Here is a 21,236-nt window from a genome sequence, read left to right as displayed (position 1 = left end):
CACTTTAAGGCCTCTGAACTTGAAGATGGTTAATAAGGTACATTTGAGGGGGGCTGTCGGGTCGGTGTCTCCCGCGGCTGTGGCGGCTCCAGCCTTGGCGGTTCCTCCCGGGGCGGGGGCCGCTTGGTCGACGCCTCCTCTGCCAGCTGAGCCCGCGGGAGCCTGGGACGCCGCTTCCCCGCCCATCCTCGCCCCCGAGGCCGGCCGCCTGGTCTTGGCGCCGCCGGGCCCGGCTTCCCCGCGTGCTGGTGAGGCGTCGCGGGAGGAGGACCTCGGGGAGGCGGCGGGGAGGGTGCGCTCAGGCCCCGAGGATGACCCCGCGGATGACCCCGCCGGGCGGAGGCGGGAACGTGCGGGAGGGAGGCGGGAGCGTGCGGGAGGCGGGAGCGTGCGGGCTGAGGGGCGGGCGGGGCGGGCGCGTCTGCGGCCGTCGCTGGGGACCGGGCGGGAGGACGCAGGGAAGGGCGTGGGGAGGCTGCTGGGTAGCGTGGGGGCGTGTGGGGAGGGAGCGGTTCCGGGTAGCGGGGGATGGGCACGTGCGTTCTGCTCGTGGGGGAGGATGGAAATCGGGAACAGGTGCTATAATCGTTAAAGGAAAAAAAATCTTTGCTTAGGGAGCGAGCCCTCCCGCCATCCCCATCCTTACTGTAGAGCTCTTTGCATCCGGTTATGAGACGCGAAACTAGTTGGGGACAGTCACTGGATTTAGAAGCATTCCCTGAGTGGCAGTGTGGCTTAATGGTAAGTGTTTGGGAATGGGAGTCTAAAGGACCTGCTTTCTTCCCCCACCCGCCTTTTTTTTTTTTTTTGCTAGGCTGTCATAATCAAGTTTCAGCATAAAGGACCTGGTTTCTTTCTTTTTCTTTTCTTTTCTTTTTTTTTTTTTTTTTTTGAGACAGAGTCTTGCTCTGTGGCCAGGCTGGAGTGCAGTGGTGGGATTTCGGCTCACTGCAACCTCCTCCGCCAGGGTTCAAGCAGTTCTCCTGCTTCAGCCTCCGGAGTAGCTGGGACTACGCCACCACGCCCAGCTAATTTCTGTATTTATTTTTAGTAGAGACGGGGTTTCACCACGTCGGCCAGGATGGTCTCAGACCTCGTGATCCGCCTCCACGTGCTGGGATTACAGGCGTGAGCCACCGCACCCGGCCAGGACCTGGTTTCTTAACCCGCAAGCTCAGGGTTCATTTCTTAGCTTCCTTAAGCCTCAGTATTTTCACCCACGAATTAACCAAGAGGTTAATTCATGCCTTTGAATTTTATCTATAAAAACAGCAACATGAATGTGTCTATGAAGTGGCGGTATTACGGAGTGTTCGGAATAGTGAGAATGCTGTTTGAGAAGGCTGCTACTTGCCCCACTCGGTGACTGTGGAACTAAAAAAAAAAAGCGAAGTCGAAGAAGTCTGTCATTGATGGTATTCTTGGAAGGAAAAAAAGGCCCCATCCTAAATAACCGAAGTTGGTTGTCAGAGCCCTTCATGACCTGGGAAATTGTATCAAGCTGTGCTTCACAGATTGACTGATTGACTGTATCGTTCCAGGTTTTACCATCTAGAATTGATGTTTGGAAATAATGGGCTTGGTCTTTAACAAGATCCTGCTGTATCTAGTTGTGAAAGTTCGTTCTGGTATATTTCTATAATCGGCGCGTGTGCTTAGCGTCTGTATTTCTATAATCGGCGCGTGTGCTTAGCGTCTGTATTTCTATAATCGGCGCGTGTGCTTAGCGTCTGTATTTGTATAATCGGCGCGTGTGCTTAGCGTCTGTATTTGTATAATCGGCGCGTGTGCTTAGCGTCTGTATTGCTATAATCGGCGCGTGTGCTTAGCGTCTGTATTTGTATAATCGGCGCGTGTGCTTAGCGTCTGTATTTCTATAATCGGCGCGTGTGCTTAGCGTCTGTATTTGTATCATCGGCACGTGTGCTTAGCATCTTTAAGTGTGAGTGGAGTAGAATGCTGGAAAAAGGTGCTTGGTACGGAGTAGGTACTTTAAAACTTGCCTTTGCTTGCGGTTGTCTCAAAATAACCTTTCATGAAACCCTTACTCTTTATTCCTGCCTTTATGGAACTTGAAACCATGTTATCAGATTTGAAGGTTCTGGCTGCTCTCTGGGAAGTGTGCTCCAGAGCCTGTTAGCCTGTAGTTTTGGGTGATGTTAGTTGCCTAAGGGGAGATGTCCAGTAGGCACTTGGACTTTTATAAGAACCTGCTTGCTCTTCCTGTTCTAGTAGAAGGGAAGGGAAGCATTTTTGGTGGGCTGTCAGAGGAAACTGGGATGTTTTCAGGCTGCATTATAATGATCACCTTTTGCGGTGTCAGATGAGAAAACTTTGTTCTTCCACAAACCCACTTTTTTGCTACACAAAAAATACACAGGATACAGGGAGAGCTTGTGGTTCTTACCGGGAGTGGTAGGTACGCATGGTTAGCTGCTGCCTTCTCTTGAGTTGAATAGAAACAAACGTCTGGGCAGCTCAGGTGACATGACAGTGTGGAATCGGAATTCCCCGCCTCTTTCAAGATGTGAAATGGTCTTCCTTGTAAATAGGCAGAAGTCACTAAGCACTTGAAAGAGGCTAGGGGACGCCGGGAGCCGTGGCTCACGCCAGTAATCCCAGCACTTTGGGAGGCTGAGGCGGGTGGATCACGAGGTCAAGAAATCGAGACCATCCTGGTCAACATGGTGAAACCCCGTCTCTACTAAAAATACAAAAAATTAGCTGGGCATGGTGGTGCGTGCCTGTAATCCCAGCCACTCAGGAGGCTGAGGCAGGAGAATTGCTTGAATCCAGGAGGCGGAGGTTGCGGTGAGCCGAGATCGTACCATTGCACTCCAGCCTGGGTAACAACAGCGAAACTCCGTCTCAAAAAAAAAAGAAAGAAAGAAGGAAGCTAGAAGAAATTAGCTTTAGGAAATCTTGTATTCTTCCTATTTTACTTCTGGTTTATTTCCTGTTTTTCAAATCTTGTGACTCTAGGATGAGATTTACTTTCCATATATTGCAATTTTTATTTTAAATTAATGTAGGTAGCTATGGCTACTTCTGACAGTAGAAGAGAGAGAATTTAGTACATTTGAGTGTTGTGTCAATGTCTTAGAAGTTCATCCTGGGGATTTAAATTTTTTTTTTTTTTTTTTTTTTTTTTTTTTTTGAGACAGTATCTCACTCTGTTGCCCAGGCTGGAGTGCAGTGGCACCATCTTGACTCACTGCAGCCTCAACCTCCTGGGGTCAAAGCGGTCCTCCCACCTCAGCCTTCCCTGTAGCTGTGACTACAGGTGCCCAGCTAATTTTTGTATTTTTGTAGATACGTTTTGCCATGTTGCCCAGGCTGGTCTCGAACTCCCAAACTCGAGGGATACCCCTGCTTAGGCCTCCCAAAGTTCTAGGATTATAGGTTTGAGTGGCTGAGCCCCGCCTTTGGGGATTTAATTTTTTTTTTAAGTCTTTTCATTTTTATTACTCAAAGTTTCATTTTTTATTTAGCTTTCTGACTCTGTGCTTGCGCCTTCAACACTTTTGCAACGATTTTCTGCTCTGCGATAAGAAAAGCACGCTTGATCCTGTCACGGACACATTTAGCACACATGGAACCACCATAGGCCCTGCTGACATGTTTGTTTGTTTTGGACAATCTCATAAGAACTTTAGGTCTTAACAGCAGAGCCCCTCAAAGCCTGCCTGGGCACACGCCACATGCTGATTTCGGTGCTTTCCCAACCTTCTTGGTATAAAGGTAAACAAGTCTATTACCAGGGGTCCGAGAGCCTAGTTTTGTTAGAGGTGGTATTGTAGGAAAGCCTGCGTCGATATGTCAAATGCTGGACCATTCTGAGTGCCTCCCTTGTATGCCGCTTGCCCCTATGCCAGCTCTAAAGACTGTTCCTGAGAGCTCTAGGCTTTCTCTGCTCCTGCGATGGCAGCCGATTGTGAAGGAAATGGGGATTTAAGTTTTATCTGTAGCTGAACTCATGTAGACCACTTTAGCTTTGGACACTCTTGAATTTCCTTGTCTTGTTGATTAAAAAAAAAAAAAAAAAATCGAGGCCGGGCGCGGTGGCTCACACCTGTAATCCTAGCAATTTGGGAGGCTGAGGCGGGTGGATCAGGAGGTCAAGAGATCAAGACCATCCTGGCCAACAGGGTGAAACCCCGTCTCTACTAAAAATATAAAAAATTAGCTGGGCGTAGTGGCGCGCACCTGTAGTCCCAGCTGCTCAGGAGACTGAGGCAGGAGAATTGCTTGAACCCGGGAGGCAGAGGTTGTGGTGAGCCGAGATCACGCCATTGCACTCCAGCCTGGGTAACAAGAGTGAAACTCCGTCTCAAAAAAAAAACTAACTGCTTAGTCTTTAACTTTATCTCGTTTTATCCTGTTTCAGAAGCGATGGACTTTTACGAATTTTCTTTTAAAAAGTATCTTGTCTGTTTTTCATGGCCATATGGTAGATTAAGAAAATAGATTTGTGTGTAAACTGAAAGGATGAAATTTAATAATTTTGTTCATTTTAAGTACTTATTTTGTAACTTTAAAAAGCTTTGTTTTTCTGATACTGCATCTTAGTTTACTTGGAATACAGGTCATTTTAATAGTCAAAGAAATTTTAATCTATTTTCCCTAGAGAATTAAAAAATGTGAACACTTTCAGATTTTAATATTTATTTTAGGCCAGGCAAGGTGGCTCACACCTGTAATCCCAGCACTTTGGGAGGCTGAGGTGGGCAGATCACCTCAGGTTGGGAGTTTGAGATCAGACTGGCCAACATGGTGAAATCCCGTTTCTACTAAAAATACAAAAATTAGCCAGGGGTGGTGGTGGGCACCTGTGATCCCAGCCATTCAGGAGGCTGAGGCGGGAGAATTGCTTGAACCTGGGAGGCTGAGGCAGCAGTGAGCCGAGATTGTGCCACTGCCCTCCAGTCTGGGCGGCAAGAGCAAGGCTCATCTCAAAAAAAGGAAAAATGGGCTTTAAGTTCAACTATATCTTTGAGTATCTTTAAAGCATTTGCTCTGATTTTACTTCTTTGTTTTTCTTTTCTTTTGTAGAGAGGGTCCCACCTTGTTGCCCAGTCTGCTCTTGAACTCCTGGGCTCAAGTGATTCTCCATTTTGGCCTCCGAGTGTTGGGTTTACACCCAGCCTACTTTACGTTTTATTCCTGCCATGTTGACCAGGCTGGATTCCTGACTCTGCCCTGTTACTTACCGGCATGCTACCTTTTACCCCTGAAAGACATGCTTTACATACACAGGTCTGCAACTTCCTGATCTCACTTAATAAATGTTAGCTATCTTCTTCTTATTTTTTTTTTTTTTTTTTGAGACGGAGTTTCGCTCTTGTTACCCAGGCTGGAGTGCAATGGTGCGATCTCGGCTCACCGCAACCTCCGCCTCCGGGGTTCAGGCAATTCTCCTGCCTCAGCCTCCTGAGTAGCTGGGATTACAGGCACGCGCCACCATGCCCAGCTAATTTTTTGTATTTTTAGTAGAGACGGGGTTTCACCATGTTGACCAGGATGGTCTCGATCTCTTGACCTCATGATCCACCCGCCTCGGCCTCCCAAGCTGCTGGGATTACAGGCATGAGCCACCGCACCCGGCCGGGACTGGTTTTAAATACGCTGCTCGGGCAGCTTTACTGAGAAGATGCTACTTGTGCAAAGACTTGAAATAGAGGAGTTAGCCTTGAGGCTGTCTGGTGGCAGGGTGTTCTAGACAGGGACCAGTTTCTGCATGTGCCTTCAGGGAGAAAGCATGTCTGGCATGTGTGAGGAACGGCATGGAGGTCAGTGTGGCTGGAATGATGTTAGGGCCCTGGGGGAAGAGGGTGGTAGGATTTGAGGTCCGAGAGGTAATGAGGTGGAGGGAGATCTTGGTGGGCCCGAAGCGCTGCAAGGATTGGCTTTCACTATGGCGAACCCCTGAAAAGCTCTGAACGCAGGAACGATGTGATCCGACTTATGTTTAAAAAAAATCACTCTGGGCTGGGTGTGGTGGCTCACGCCTGTAACCCCAGCACTTTGGGAGGTGGAGGCAGGCAGATCACCCGAGGTCGAGAGTTCTAGACCAGTCTGGCCAACATGGTGAAACCCAGTCTCTATTAAAGATACAAAAATTAGCCAGGTGTGGTGGCAGGTGCCTGTAATCTTAGCCACTTAGGAGGCTGAGGCAGGAGAATTGCTTGAACCTGGGAGGTGGAGTTTGCAGTGAGCCGAGATCAGGACACTGTGATCCAGCCTCAGCAATAGAGAGATTATCTAAAAATACACACACACACACACACACACACACACACACACACACACACACGGTAAATTTTAGGGCTGAGTGCCGTGGCTTGGGCCTGTAACTGCAACACTTTGGGAGGCAGAGTGGGGCAGAATACTTGAGGTCAGGAGATTGAGATAGCCTGGCCAACTTGGCGAAACCCCGTCTCTACTAAAAATACAGAATTAGTCAGTTACGGTGGCATGTACCTCTTATCACAGCTACTTGGGAAGCTGAGGCAGGAGAACCCGAGAGGTAGAGGTTTCAGTGAGCCAATATCGTGCATGCCACTGTACTCCAGCTTGGGCAACAGAGGGAAAGCCTGTCTCAAAAAATAAATAACAAATAACATTTATATCTATTTTACTACAATAAAAAGATTTACAAAAAAAAGCAAAAGGGTTCAAAAGGTGGACATATGGAAAAATCTCCATCCCACCCAGTTCCCTCCCCTCTGACAATTATGACTGCTAACCTTTTTTTTGTTTGTTTTTTGGTTTTTTTTTTTGAGACAGAATCTCGCTATGTCCCCCAGCTGGAGTGCAATGATGCAATCTCAGCTCACTGCAACCTCTGCCTCCTGGGATCAAGCCATTCTCCCGCCTCAGCCTCCCAAGTAGTTGGGATTACAGGCCCACACCACCACACCTGGCTAATTTTTGTATTTGTAGTATAGACAGGATTTCACTATGTTGGTAAGGCTGATCTCAAACTCCTGACCTTGTACTCCATCCTTGTCGGCCTCGCAAAGTGCTGGGATTACAGGTATAAGCCACCATGCCTGGTCAGGACTGCTGACATTTTAAGCGTATTTTTCTAGAACATTCTAAGCATATACAAGGAAGAGAGTACATCATATTCCCCTCCATTTCCCCCTGTAGATTGTAGTACCCATTCATACTGTTCTATATCCTGGCTTCACTTATTGATGTATCTTAAAGAAGGTTCTGGAAAATAAAGAATGTTTCATCTCAAAAAAAAAAAAACAAAATAAAAAGTTGTAGTGGCTTGAAAATCTTTAGAAATAAAGACCCCCAGGAGCCAGGCGCTGTGGCTTACGCCCCTAATCCTAGCACTTTGGGAGGCTGAGGTGGGTGGATCACCTGAGGTCAGGAGTTCAAGACCAGCCTGGCCATCATGTTGAAACCCCATGTTTATTTTATTTATTTTATTTTTATTTTTGAGACAGAGTTTCGCTCTTGTTACCCAGGCTGGAGTGCAATGGCATGATCTCAGCTCACCACAACCTCCGCCTCCTGGGTTCAGGCAATTCTCCTGCCTCAGCCTCCCGAGTAGCTGGGATTACAGGCAAGCGCCACCATACCCAGCTAATTTTTTTGTATTTTTAGTAGAGACGGGGTTTCACCATATTGACCAGGATGGTCTCGATCTCTTGACCTCGTGATCCACCTGCCTCAGCCTCCCAAAGTGCTGGGATTACAGGCGTGAGCCACCACGCCCGGCCGAAACCTCATCTTTTAAAAAAAAAAAAAGAAAGACCCCCAGGAAAGGAGATATCTGTGTATTTTTATTTTTATTTATCTTTTTTTTTTTTTTTTTTTTTTTTTTTTGAGATGGAGTCTCACTCGATCATCCAGGTTGGAGTGCAGTGGTTCCTCCTTAGGTCATTGCAATCTCCACCTCCCAGGTTCAAGCGATTCTCCTGCCTCAGCCTCCTGAGTAGCTGGGACTACAGGCACGCACAACCACACACAGCTAATTTTTGTATTTTTAGTAGAGATGGGGTTTCACCATGTTGAGCAGGATGGTCTCGATTTCTTGACCTCGTGATCCACCCGCCTCCGCCTCCTAAAGTGCTGGGATTACAGGCGTGAGCCACTGCGCCCAGCTAGCAGTATGATCTAATAGTGATAAACTAAGGGAACGCCAGGGTTTGTGGCTCACAATGGTCATCCAAGCACTTTGGGAGGCCAAGGCGGGAGGATCTCTTGGGACCAGGGGTTCGAGACCAGCCTGAGCAACATAGAGAGACATTCCCCGTCCATTCTTCTCTACTAAAAAATAAAAAAATTGGCCAGGCATGGTGGTGCATGCCTATAGTCCCAGCTACTTGGGAGGCTGACATGGGGGGAAAAAAACTAAAGGTAAAGCTGAGGGAAGGGTGCTGAGGGCAGAGGAAAGAGCAGATGTGAGGTCCCAGAGATGGAAATAAGGTTGGAACATTCCCCTGGGGAAGGGAAACCAGTGTGGTTGGAGTGGAGGGAGTAGGAGGCTGTGGGGGCAGGGACGTGACAAAGTAGAGCAGGCAGAACCTTAGGGGGTTCAGGCAGAACGTTGGCTTCCACCCCAAGCAGGGGCCATAGAGGGTTCGGAGCAGAGGAGGGATGTGCCCTAACTCAGGTGCTCACAGGCATCCTCAGTGGCCGTCAGAAAAGGTTAGATTCTGTTTTTGTTTTTTTCTGTCGCCCAGGCTGAAGTGCAGTGGCGCGATCTTGGCTCACTGCAACCTCCGCCTCCCGGGTTCAAATGATTCTCCTGCCTCAGCCTCCTAAGTAGCTGGGATTACAGGCTCCCGCCACCATGCCCAGCGAATTTTTCTATTTTTAGTAGAAACAGGGTTTCACCATATTGGTCAGGCTGCTCTCAAAATCCTGACGTCATGATGCCCCTGCCTCAGCCTTCCAAAGTGCTGGGATTACAGGTATGAGCCACCAAGCCTGGCCTTGCCCAGCTAATTTTTGTATTTTTAGTAGAGACTGGGTTTCACCATGTTGGCCAGGCTGGTCTCGATCTCTTGACCTCATGATCCGCCTGCCTCGGCCTCCCAAAGTGCTGTGATTACAGGCATGAGCCAGCGTGCCTGGCTCCAGATTCTGTTTGTATTTTGGCTGAGATGCCCTGGAGGTTCCCAAGGGCCAAGGTCAGGTGTTTGCTGACCACAGTCTGCGGGTGGTCTACAAAGGCCTGGGCTGCGAGCTCTTCCATTTCCCAGTGGTGAGCACGGCAGTTGTGGGTGCTGGGGAACAGACTCTCTGCTACCTGGCATCAGGGGACTGGCATCAGGGGACTGGCATCAGGGGACTGTGGCAGAACCAAGACTGGAGGCAAGATGTTGGCAGGAGCCAAGATGGGCCAGAGTCCAGGACTCCATCCTGACTGAGACTGAAGGTCAACTACACAAGTATCCAGTGGCTACAACCTTGAAAACTGCACAGCTGTGGGTCCTGATCTGGGGACGGGGGACGGGGACGGGGACAGGGACGGGGCAGTGGGTGTTTGTCCCTCGTGTCTCATATGTTGGGCCTCATTACATGAGTGTCGTATTGGCCAGGCACAGTGGCTCACACCTGTAATCCCAGCACTTCAGGAGGCTGAAGCAGGAGGGTCACTGGAAGCCAGGAGTTCAAGTCCAGCCTTACCAACATGGTGAAACCCCATCTCTACCAAAAATACGAAATTTTCCTGGGCTCATCCCTATAATCCCATCACTTTGGGAGGCTGAGGCTGGCAGATGATGAGGTCGGGAGTTTGAAACCAGCCTGACCGACATAATGAAACCCCATCTCTACTAAAAAAAAAAAAAAAACCAAAAAACCAAAAATTATCTGGGCATGGTGGTGCGCATCTGTAATCCCAGCTACTCAGAAAGCTTAGGCAGGAGAATTGATTGAACCTGGAAGGCAGAGGTTGCAATGAGCCGAGATTGCGGCATTGCACTCCAGCCTGGGATACAGAGACTCCATCTCAGAAAAAAAAAAAAAATGCTTAAGAGGGCTGGGCATGGTGGCTGATGCCTGTAATCCCAGCACTTGGGGAGGCTGAGGCAGGTGGATCACCTGAGGTCAAGAGTTCGAGACCAGCCTGACCAACATGCCAAAACCCTCTCTGCTAAAAATCCAAAAATTAGTCGGGTGTGGTGGCAGGTGCCTGTAATTCCAGCTATACAGGAGGCTGAGGCAGGAGAATTGCTTGAACCTGGAAGGCAGAGGTTGCCGTGAGCTGAGATTGCGCCACTGCACTCCAGCCTGGGCGGCAGAGCGAGATTCTGTCTCAAAAAAAAAGGATTAAGAGGTACAGACAGTTTTGTCAAAGAAACATCAGATTCCTCAAAATGTGAGGCCCTATTTTTAAAAAATGGTTAAGATAGTAAAGGTTATATTACATGTATTTCACCGTAATTAGAAACAGAAAGAAAGACGGGCCGGGCACGGTGGCTCAAGCCTGTAATCCCAGCACTTTGGGAGGCCGAGGCTGGTGGATCACGAGGTCAAGAGATCGAGATCATCCTGGTCAACATGGTGAAACCCCGTCTCTACTAAAAATACAAAAAATTAGCTGGGCATGGTGGCGCGTACCTGTAATCCCAGCTACTCAGGAGGCTGAGGCGGGAGAATTGCCTGAACCCAGGCGGCGGAGGTTGCGGTGAGCCGAGATCGCACCATTGCACTCCAGCCTGGGTAACAAGGAGTGAAACTACATCTCAAAAAGAGAAAGAGAGAGAGAGAGAGAGAGAGAGAGAGAGAGAGAGAGAGAGAGAGAGACAGAGAGAGACAGAGAGACAGAGAGACAGAGACAGGGGTCAGGCATGGTGGTTCGTGCCTGCAATCCCAGCACTTTGGGACACTGGAGCAGGAGGATCTCTTGAGGCCAGGAGTTTGAGAACAGCCTGGGCAACACAGCAAGAATCCATCTCTACAAAAAATAAAAAATTAGTTGGCTGTGGTGGTGCGTGCCTGTGGTCCCAGCTACTCAGGAGGCTGAGGCAGGAGGACTGCTTGAACCCAGAAGGTTGAGGCTGAAGTGAGCTGGGATCGTGCCACTGCCCTCCAGTAAGGGCAACAGAGCAAGACCCTGTTTAAAAACTAATAATACTGGCTGGGCACAGTGGCTCATGCCTGCAATCCCAGCACTTAGGGAGGCCGAGGCAGGCGGATCACCTGAGGTCAGGAGTTCAAGACCAGCCTGGTGAACATGGTGAGACCCCATTTCTACTAAGAATACAAACGTTAGCCGGGCATGGTGGCACATGCCTGTAATCCCAGCTACTCAGGAGGCTGAGGCAGGAAAATCACTTGAACCTGGAAGGCAGAGGATGCAGTGAGCCAAGATCATGCCACTGCACTCCAGCCTGGGCAACAAGAGCAAAACTCCATCTCAAAATAATAGTAATTAAAAAAGATAAGAAAACAGAAAGAAATGAAGGGAGAAAATGGGACAGATGAGAAAAAAGAAAAAAAGGAAGGTAGGAAACAAGGGCAGAGGGATGGAAAGAGAACAAGAAAAGATTGTTTAAAGCCCCTCCGAGTCATCTGACTAACCTTGGCCTCCCCAGCTTCTGTGCGTCAGCAGTGACACACTCTTGTCCTCCAGCTCAATGTCAAGGGTGCTGTGGCCTCTTGCATCCCTTGCCTGCTGACCTAACTCTGCTGCCAATAGCCAATGGGAATCCACGGAGAAAAAGCTGGTGAGAACCCTCTGCAGGGGGCCCCCAGGCCTTCGGTGTCTGCTCTCCTCAATCTGGGTCTTAGTTCATAAGGTGACACCATCGCCCTGCCTGGAATTGATTGGGGCTCCGTCCTGGGTTGAATTGGTTGGAACTGGTGGTCTTAGGGAAGAGACATCATCCCTGTCTCAGTGCTGGACAGGGCTAGGCGCCTGCCACAAGAAGATTCTCCTTTTCTTTCCTTTTTAAATTAAGAAAACCTGTTTGTATTTGTTTGGAGACAGTCTCATTTTGTCACCTAGGCTGGAGTGCAGTCATGGCTCACTGCAACCTCTGCCTCCCAGGTTCAAGTTATTCTCCTGCCTCAGCCTCCCAAATAGCTGGGATTACAGGTGCATACGACCGTGTCTGGCTAATTTTTATATTTTTAGTAGAGAGAGGTTTTGCCATGTTGGCCACACTGGTCTCAAACTCTTGACCTTGTGTCATCCATGAGCCACCAAGCCCAGCCTAATTATTTTTTTTTTTTGAGACAGAGTCTTGCTCTGTCACCCAGGCTGGAGTGCAGTGGCTTGATCTCGTCGGCTCACTGCAACCTCCACCTCCTGCGTTCAAGTGATTCTCCTGCCTCAGCCTCCCGAGTAGCTGAGATTACAGGTATGCGCCAACACACCTGGCTAATTTTTGTATTTTTAGTAGAGACGGGGTTTCACCATGTTGGTCAGGATGGTCTTGATCTCCTGACCTCATGATCCACCCGCCTTGGCCTCCCAAAGTGCTGGGATTACAGGGGTGAGCCAGCCCATCTTAACCACTTTTAACGGCACAGTTCGGTGGCATCAAGCACGTTCCCAGGGTTGGGCAACCACCAGCACCACCATCCATCTCCAGAACTTTCTCATCTTCCCAAACGGAAACTCTGGCCACCCTGCTCCCAGCCCATGGCACCCGCCATTCCACAATTCGAGGGACCTCTTATGCGTGCAATCAGACAGTATCTGTCCTTTTGTTCTGGCTTATTTCACTGAGCATAACATGCTCAAGGCTCATCGGAGTTGGAGTCTGTGTCAGACTTCCTTTTTTTTTTATTTTAAGACAGAGTCTCGCTCTGTCTCCAGGCTGGAGGGCAGTGGTGGGATTACAGCTCACTGCAGCCTCACACCCCTCAACTTAAGTGATGCTCTCACCTCACCTTCCTGAGTAGATGGGACTCCAGGCAGACACCACCATGCCTGGCTGATTTTTTTTTTTTTTTTCCTTGTAGAGACAGTGTCTTTCTATATTACCCAGGCTGGTGTCAAACTCCTGGGCACAGGTGATCCTCCTGCCTCAGCCTCCCAATGTGCTGAGATTACAGGCATGAACTACCATGCTTAGCCTCCTTGTCAGCTTCTCAAAGTGCTTATTTATTCAGCATACGCGCTAGCATTTTCTTTTCTGTTTTCACCTTTTTTTTTTTTTTTTTGAGGTGGAGTCTCAGCCAGGTGTGGTGGCTAACGCCTGTAATCCCAGCACTTTGGAGGCCAAGGCGGGCAGATCACCTGAGGTCGGGAGTTCAAGACCAGCCTGACCAACATGGTGAAACCCCGTCTTTATAAAAAAAAAAAAATAAGAAAAAAAAAAGAGATGGAGTCTCTCTCCTGTTGTCTAGGCTGGAATGCAATGGTGCAATCTTGGCTCATTGCACCTTCCACCTCCCAGGTTCAAGCAATTCTTCTGCCTCAGCCTCCCGAGTAGCTGGGGTTACAGACATGCACCACCATGCCTGGCCAGTTTTTGTGTTTTTAGTGGAGATGGGGTTTCTCCATTTTGGTCAGGTTGGTCTTGAACTCTTGACCTCAGGTGATCCACCTGCCTTGGCCTCCCAGTGCTGGGATTATAAGCGTGGGCCACCTTGCCTGGCCTCTTTTTTATTACTGAGACTGTCTCACTCTGTTGCCCAGGCTGGAGTGCAGTGGTACAATCTCAGCTCACTGCAATCTCTGCGCCTTCTGGGTTCAAGCAATTCTGCCTCAGCCTCCCAAATAGCTGGAATTATAGGCATGTGTCACCATACCTGGCCAGAAATATGCTTTGAAAATTGTCCTGCATAGGACTTTCTTAAGAAGAAACTGCAAGTGTTTATCATTTTTTGAATTTTTAAGTTTTAAATTTGTTTGTAGAGCCTAGGCTGCTTTTGAACTTCTGGGCTCAAGTGATCCTCCTACCTCAGCCTCCCAAAGTGCTGGGATTACCAAGGATTTGGCTATGCTGGTCTAGCCAGCCACGGGGCTGGGGCTGGAGCAGGTGAAGGCCAAGGGTGGAGAGAGAGGTGTGTGGGTTGAGGGGATATTTAGGGAGGAGAATGAGTGAGGAGGGTGGCGATTGGCTGGGGTGGCCTGATGGAAAGGCATGGCAGCTGAGATAGACTCTGTGGAGGCCAGTGGCCACTTGTGACGTGCAGACACAGAAGCACAATCAGACATGGGTCAACTGGGAGTAGCTGGGCTCTGGACACCTCATTTATATTAACACTCCAGCAGGTAATTTTTTTTTCTTGAGACAGAGTCTTACTCTGTCACTCAGGCTGGAGTGCGGTAGCACAGACTCGACTCATCACAACCTCCGCCTCTCAGGTTCAAATGATTCTCCTGCCTCAGCCTCCTGAGTAGGTGGGATTACAGGCATGTGCCACCACACCCGGCTCATTTTTTGTATTTTTAGTAGACACGGAGTTTCACCATGTTAGCCAGGATGGTCTTGGCCTCCCAAAGTGCTGGGATTACAGGCATGAGCCACCGCACCCAGCCCAAAAAGTGGTTCTGAAAACAGCTAGGGGGCTGGGTGCGGTGGCTCACACTTGTCATCTCAGCACTTCGGAGGCCAAGGCAGGTGGATCACCTGGGGTCAGGAGTTTGAGACCAGTCTGGCCAATATGGCAAAACCCTGTCTTTACTGAAAATATAAAAATTAGCTGGGCATGGTGGCAGGTGCCCATAATCCCAGCTACGTGGGAGGCTGAGGCAGGAGAATGAATCACTTGAACTTGGGGGTAGAGGTTGCAGTGAACTAACTGAAATGGTGCCACTTCATTCCAGCCTGGGCAAAAAAAAGAGCGAAACTCCATCTCAAAAATAAAATGGCCAGATGACCTGACCACCTTGGGGAATCTCTTAACTCCACTCTTCCCTCCCCCACTGCCAAGGGTAATAGCAGCAGTTCAGGGTGTTGTGTTTTGGGGTGTGTCCTGACACAGCTTTCTCTAAATGTGATTAGAAGTGATATGGTCCACAATACATATCCGGGATCCAGTGTGTGTCCAAACTGGCATCTAGCGGGACATCTGCTTCACTGTTCAGCACTCCTAAGGAGACCATCTCAGCTGCCATCCCTTTCTCCATCCTCAACAATGTTCTCAAGATCTTTCCATGTTTAATTAAATCCCTGTCATTTAAAAAATTGTTTTAGGGGAGACAACAGATGCTGGAGAGGATGTGGAGAAAAAGGAACACTCTTACACTGTTGGTGGGAGTGTAAATTAGTTCAACCATTGTGGAAGACAGTGTGGCGATCCCTCAAGGACCTAGAAATAGAAATTCCATTTGACCCAGCAATCCCATTACTGGGTATATATCCAAAGGATTATAAATCATTCTACTATAAGGTCACATGCACACGAATGTTCATTGCAGCACTGTTTACAATAGCAAAGACCTGGAACCCACCCAAATGCCCATTGAAGATAGACTGGATTGGAAAAATGTGGCACATATACACCATGGAATATTATGCAGCAATCAGAAATGATGAGTTTGTGTCGTTTGTAGGGACATGGATGAATCTGGAGAACATCATTCTCAGCAAACTGACACAAAAACAGAAAATGAAACACCACATATTCTCACTCATAGGCGGGTGATGAAAAATGAGAACACATGGACACAGGGAGGGGAGTACACTAAACACTGGGGTCTATTGGTGGGAAAAGGGGAGGGCCAGTGGGAGGGGGAGCTGGGGAGGGATAGCCTGGGGAGAAATGCCAAATGTGGGTGAAGGGGAGAAAGGAAGCAAAACACACTGCCATGTGTGTACCTATGCAACTGTCTTGCATGTTCAGCTCATGTACCCCAAAACCTAAAATGCAATAAAAAATTAAAAAAAAAAATTGTTTTAGGCCGGGCGCGGTGGCTCACGCCTGTAATCTCAGCACTTTGGGAGGCCGAGGCGGATGGATCATGAGGTCAAGAGATCGAGACCATCCTGGTCAACAAGGTGAAACCCCGTCTCTAGTAAAAATACAAAAATTAGCTGGGCATGGTGGTGCGTGCCTGTAGTCCCAGCTACTCGGGAGGCTGAGGCAGGAGAATCGCCTGAACCCAGAAGGCGGAGGTTGCGGTGAGCCGAGTTCGTGCCGTTGCACTCCAGCCTGGGTAACAACAGCGAAACTCCGTCTCAAAAAAAAAAAAAAATTGTTTTATGATGTTCCAGTGACTAGTTGCCTAGCAGCTCTGTGACTTCAAACAGTGGGTTTATTTGCTCTCGTGGTTTTATCGGTCAGGAGTGTGGGAAGGGCTCAGCGTGGCAGTATAGGCCCAGGGTCTTTGATACAGCTCATGACAGCTGAAGGCTGGGGCTGGGGCAGCCATTGCTCTCTGTTCCCATGGTCTTGGTGGTCTTATAGCACGGGCTTGGTTGGGCTTCCTCACAAAAGGGCAAGCTCTAGGAAGTCAGGCTGTTTTTTTTTTTTTTTTTTACAGTCCAGAGGTCTTTTATTTATTTATTTTCTTTGAACACCTATTATGCCATGAATTCACAGGGTTCCAGCAGCTCAGGCTCCTTCCCATTGGTTCTCACAAAGTGTGCTTCTCTGGGTGGAGCAGGCTGTCGCTTCAGTTGGACCCAGGGACCTTTCTCTTTGGCTTCCTTCTTTTTCTGATCATTTTCCTTCACACGTTTTAGGAAGCTATCTCGGCTTTGAGTGCTTGATGTGCTCAATATGCACATTAATTCTCTTGGCAAGAACCTTGCCCTTAACTTGTTTGTTTACAACAATGCCAGCAGCATGCTGGGTAACACTGTAGACTCTTCCAGTTTTGCCATGATAACACCTGTGGGCCGTTCCTTTGTGAACAGTACCCGTCCCCTTGATGTCTACAGTATCACCTTTCTTATAGACTCGCATCTACGTGGCCAAAGGAACAACTCCGTGTTTTCTAAAAGGCCTGGAGAACACGTATCGAGTGCCTCTCCTCTTTCCCTTTGTGTCCGTCATTCTGGCGAATTACTGGAAAATGGCAGTTCCGGCCAAAAGGCAGTCAGGCTGTTATATGGCAACTGGAGATTCAAGAGCGAGTGAGCAAGGCAGAGCCGTGGTGGTTTGTGACCTCCTGTTAGTAGTTGCATGATGTCACTTCTATTGAACTCTGTTGGTTACCAGTGAGTCCCAAATCCACCCAAACTCAAGGGAAGCAAAATAAGACTCCATGATGGGAGCAAGACTCTAGGAGAGGCCGGGAGTGGTGGGTGGATCACCTGAGGTCAGGAGTTCAAGACTCTAGGAGAGGCCAGGTACAGTGGCTCATGCCTGTAATCCCAGCACTTTCAGAGGATGAGGCAGGCAGATCACCTGAAGTCAGGAGTTCGAGACCAGCCTGGCCAACATGGCAAAACCACACCTCTCCTAAAAATACAGAAATTGCTGGGCGTGGTAGCTCACGCCTATAATTCCAGCACTTTGGGAGGACAAGGCAGACATATCACCTGAGGTCGGGAGTTCGAGACCAGCCTGACCAACATGGAGAAACCCCGTCTCTACTAAAAATACAAAAAAAAAATTAGCCAGGTGTGCTGGTGCATGCCTGTAATCCCAGCTAGTTGGGAGGCGGAGGCAGGAGAATCACTTGAACCTGGGAGGTGGAAGTTGCTGTGATCCAAGATTGCACCATTGCACTCCAGCCTGGGCCACAAGAGTAAGACTCTGGGCTGGGCGCGGTGGCTCACGCCTGTAATCCCAGCACTTTGGGAGGCCAAGGCGGGTGGATCACGACGTCAAGAGATCGAGACCATCCTGGTCAACTTGGTGAAACCCCGTCTCTACTAAAAATACAAAAATTAGCTGGGCATGGTAGCGTGTGCCTGTAATCTCAGCTACTCAGGAGGCTGAGGCAGGAGAATTGCCTGAACCCAGGAGGTGGAGGTTGCGGTGAGACGAGATCGCACCATTGCACTCCAGCCTGGGTAACGAGCGAAACTCCGCCTCAAAAAAAAAAAAGATTCCATCTCAAAAAACAAAAAACCCACAAAAATTAACTGGGCGTGGGTGTGTGCCTGTAGTCCCAGCTACGCTGGAAGCTCTGGCGCCACTGTACTCCATTCTGGGCGACAGAGCAATACTGTTTAAAAAAAAAAAACTCTAGGAGAGCCTGTGGGATGGGAAAGAACCTGGCCACCTACCAGGTGTGAGGTCCCTATTCTTCCTAGTACCCCTCCTAGTCCAGGCCGTGTCAGGGCACCCCATGGGCTCCCATCATGCCTTGACCGTCGATGCTTCAGCTTTAAGGTCCCACTCAGTCGTGTCTTGTGGAAGCCACTCCTGGGGACACACCCACCTGTTCCCCCATTGCTTAGTCCACCACTCGGTTCCAGGGGACCACTTAACCTTCAAGTCTTAGTGTCCCTGGCTTCAGACCCCAGAGCAGGTAGCAGCCCCTGAGGACTTGCGTGCTCCCCAAAGCCCGGCTCAGATCAGTGTAGCCTTAGGCCAGCGGTTCAACCTCCCTGAGCCGCACTTGCATCATGTGGGAAACAGGAATGAAGTCCCGCAGCCCTGGGGGTTGTTTGGAGAAAGGCGCTGGGCAGCAGGACTGAGAGAGAGAGCTGCCCGAGGGGCACGTGTGGTGAGCAAGGGCAGGAAGGGCAGCGGCCAGCTGGCAGCTGTCACCTCACGTGGGTGAAGGAGGCCCCTGGCTTGGGCTCACTGTCCACATAGGGACCAAGCTGGTTCCAGGCCAAGGTCGATGTCTGAGATCTGGGCCAGCTGGGGCTGCAGCCCGGACCACCCACCTGCACTGTAGCTAATATGTCCCCGGGACCCCACAAATGGGCTTCGCACAGGTGGTCACACAAAGTTGTTTCTGTAGGCTCCCCTCATTTTTTCTCTTAAAAATTATTTTCCTTAAAAATTTTTTTTTGGGCCGGGCACGGTGGCCCACACCTGTAATCGCAGCACATTAGGAGCCTGAGGTGGGTGGATCACAAGGTCAACAGATCCAGACTACCAGGCCAACATGGTAAAAACCCATCTCTACTAAAAAATATAAAAATTAGCTGGGTGTGGTGGCACATGCCTGTAGTCCCAGCTACTTGGGAGGCTGAGGCAGGAGAAATGCTTGAACCCAGGCGGCAGAGGTTGCAGTGAGCTGAGATTGTGACACTGCACTCCAGCCTGGTGACAGACCGACACTCATCTCAATTTTTTTTTTTTGCCAGGCACGGTGGCTCATGCCAGGAATCCCAGGACTTGGGGAAGCCAAGGCGGGCAGATCACCTGAGGTCGCTCCAAAGAGAGCCTGATGCATGTCTCTGCCCAGCAGAACTCAAGTGCACCCCGAGAGGAACCACGGGCAGAAAGCAAAGGTAGGGCCAGCCTGCAAACTGCCTGGGCAGAGCCACTAACTCAGCGTTTGGACGAAAGTTCTGACCAATCACCAACTGACGTCTCAGCTCAGCTGACCCAGGGGTGACTCCTTCAAAAGAAAAACAAGAGCCGCCGAGCACAGTGTAATCGCAGCACTTGGGGAGGCTGAGGCAGATGGATCACGAGGTCAAGAGCTCAAGACCACCCTGGCCAACATGTCAGACTTAAAGACTGCAAAGCCGCTATTAAAAATCGATGCTGGGCTTGGTGGCACACTTCTGTGGACCCAGATACTGTGGAGGCTGCAGGAGGAGGATTATCTGAGCTCTGAATTGAGGCTGTAGTGAGCTGACTGCATTGCTGCACTCCAGCCTGGGCAACAGAGCAATACCCTGTCTTGATTTATAAAACAGGGTGAGGTAGGAGGATTGCTTGAATTCAGGAGTTCGAGACCAGCCTGGGTAACATGCTGACACCCCGCCTCTAAGAAAAACACAAAAATTAATGGCCAGGCTATTCTCTGCACTTTGGGAGGCCAAGGCGGGTGGATCACCTGAGGTCGGAGTTTCAGAGCAGCCTGGCCAACATGATGAAAGCCAGTCTCTACTAAAAATACAAAAAATTAGCTGGGCATGGTGGCCTTTAACACCAGCTCCTCAGGAGGCTGAGGCAGGATAACGGCTTGAACTTGGGAGGCAGAGGTTGCAGTGAGCCGAGATCACGCCTCTACATTCTAGCCTGGGCGACACAGACTTCGTGTCAAAAAAGAAACAAAAAAGAAAACCTCAAATTATTTTCTGGATTTAGAAGCCCTTCCTGACCACCGGGCTTCCTGCGCTTTATGCCCTGAGCTTCCTGCAGAATGGGCCTGACCGAGAGCTCTATGTGACGTCTGCCCGTTTCTGTGAGGGTCTCCACAACCCAGCCCTGGCCACAGGCAGGGAAGGGACAGAGCCACCTGCTCCCCGCACCGTAGGACCCAGGTGAATGCATGCTGGAGAGCTGTGGCAGCAAAGGCCACCTGCATAGCCAGGCAAGTCCTCTCTCCCTGCCACGTCTTCAGGATCCTCCTCTGTGAAATGGGCCCCATGGGTTCTGGTGCTGGGAGGACGGGGACCTGGACATGAGGTGGCCCCGCCACTACTGCTGGCAGAAACCCGGGGAGCCAGGCATGAGTCCACCTGTAGGCTGTGCGTTTTGTTGTTGGTTTAATTTATTACTGATTGACATCCAGTGACACTGACATACCCCGGCGAGTCTGACCTGTCCAGTAAAATACAGTACGAGGAGTGGACGGTGACGCACATGCATCCACGCTGAACTACAGTGACTCCAAACTGCCGGGAAAGGAAAAGAAAAACAGGTATCGTGTGTTCCCCAATTCCGAATTCTCTCTCTCTCTCTGTTAGACAGTTAATGCTGTTACAAACGCTACTGATGCCAGGACAGGGCCAGTCACAAACAGTCCTACAGCTTCTCTGCCGTATAAATATGGAAGATTCTTTTGTTTATACAGTTTTATCCCAAGTCTGAAACTACGTCTGTTGCTACCCGTTACTGCTAAGGCCTATGCCATCTCGGCTCTGGAACGAGGGGCTCGGGGTCGAGACTGGAATGTCGGGGTTCAGTCTTCCTCACTGCCACTTCCTGAGCGGTCCTGGAGAGGAGACAGGAGAGAGTGAGTGTTAGCTGCCCCTGCCAGAGGCCTGCCAAGCATTAAATAAACTTGCTCAAGAAAAAAAAAACTGACGCTGGCCACAGAAGCTGCCGCAACCACGGCCACACCCCAACTTCATGTTTCTCTAGAGCAGCAGTCCCTGTGCCCACACTCACTCTCTTGGGACCCGTGAGGCTCCATGTGCCTTCCCTGCTCTGTCCCATGTCACTTGCCTGGCCTTGGGCCCCTGACCTACAGCTTCCAAAACATTTTGGCTCTTCCTGACTGC

General features: G+C 49.7%; 1 protein-coding gene, 1 long non-coding RNA gene and 1 pseudogene across 20 annotated transcripts in view; 1 reads left to right on the top strand and 2 right to left on the bottom strand.

The window, feature by feature from the left end:
• Positions 1-530: 530 nt before the first annotated feature.
• LOC128930509 (uncharacterized) lies at positions 531-21,035 on the top strand. Its single transcript, XR_008478636.2, has 2 exons — positions 531-741; positions 19,143-21,035. It is a non-coding gene; the product is annotated as an uncharacterized LOC128930509 (long non-coding RNA).
• LOC108589596 (large ribosomal subunit protein eL34 pseudogene) lies at positions 3,397-3,930 on the bottom strand (annotated as a pseudogene).
• SMARCA4 (SWI/SNF related BAF chromatin remodeling complex subunit ATPase 4) overlaps positions 20,486-21,236 on the bottom strand; it is a 100,305-nt gene continuing 99,554 nt past the window's right edge. For all 19 annotated transcript variants that reach the window (XM_078360570.1, XM_078360571.1, XM_035285434.3 and 16 more), the window contains one exon: positions 20,486-20,947. In XM_078360570.1, coding sequence (XP_078216696.1) covers positions 20,915-20,947 — 33 coding nt within the window. In that variant the 3' untranslated portion in view covers positions 20,486-20,914. The remainder of the gene's footprint in view (positions 20,948-21,236) is intronic.

The sequence above is a fragment of the Callithrix jacchus genome, chromosome 22, assembly GCF_049354715.1.
Source record: "Callithrix jacchus isolate 240 chromosome 22, calJac240_pri, whole genome shotgun sequence".
Classification (NCBI taxonomy): Eukaryota; Metazoa; Chordata; class Mammalia; order Primates; family Cebidae; genus Callithrix; species Callithrix jacchus.
This window is presented reverse-complemented; position numbering and strand designations above follow the sequence as displayed.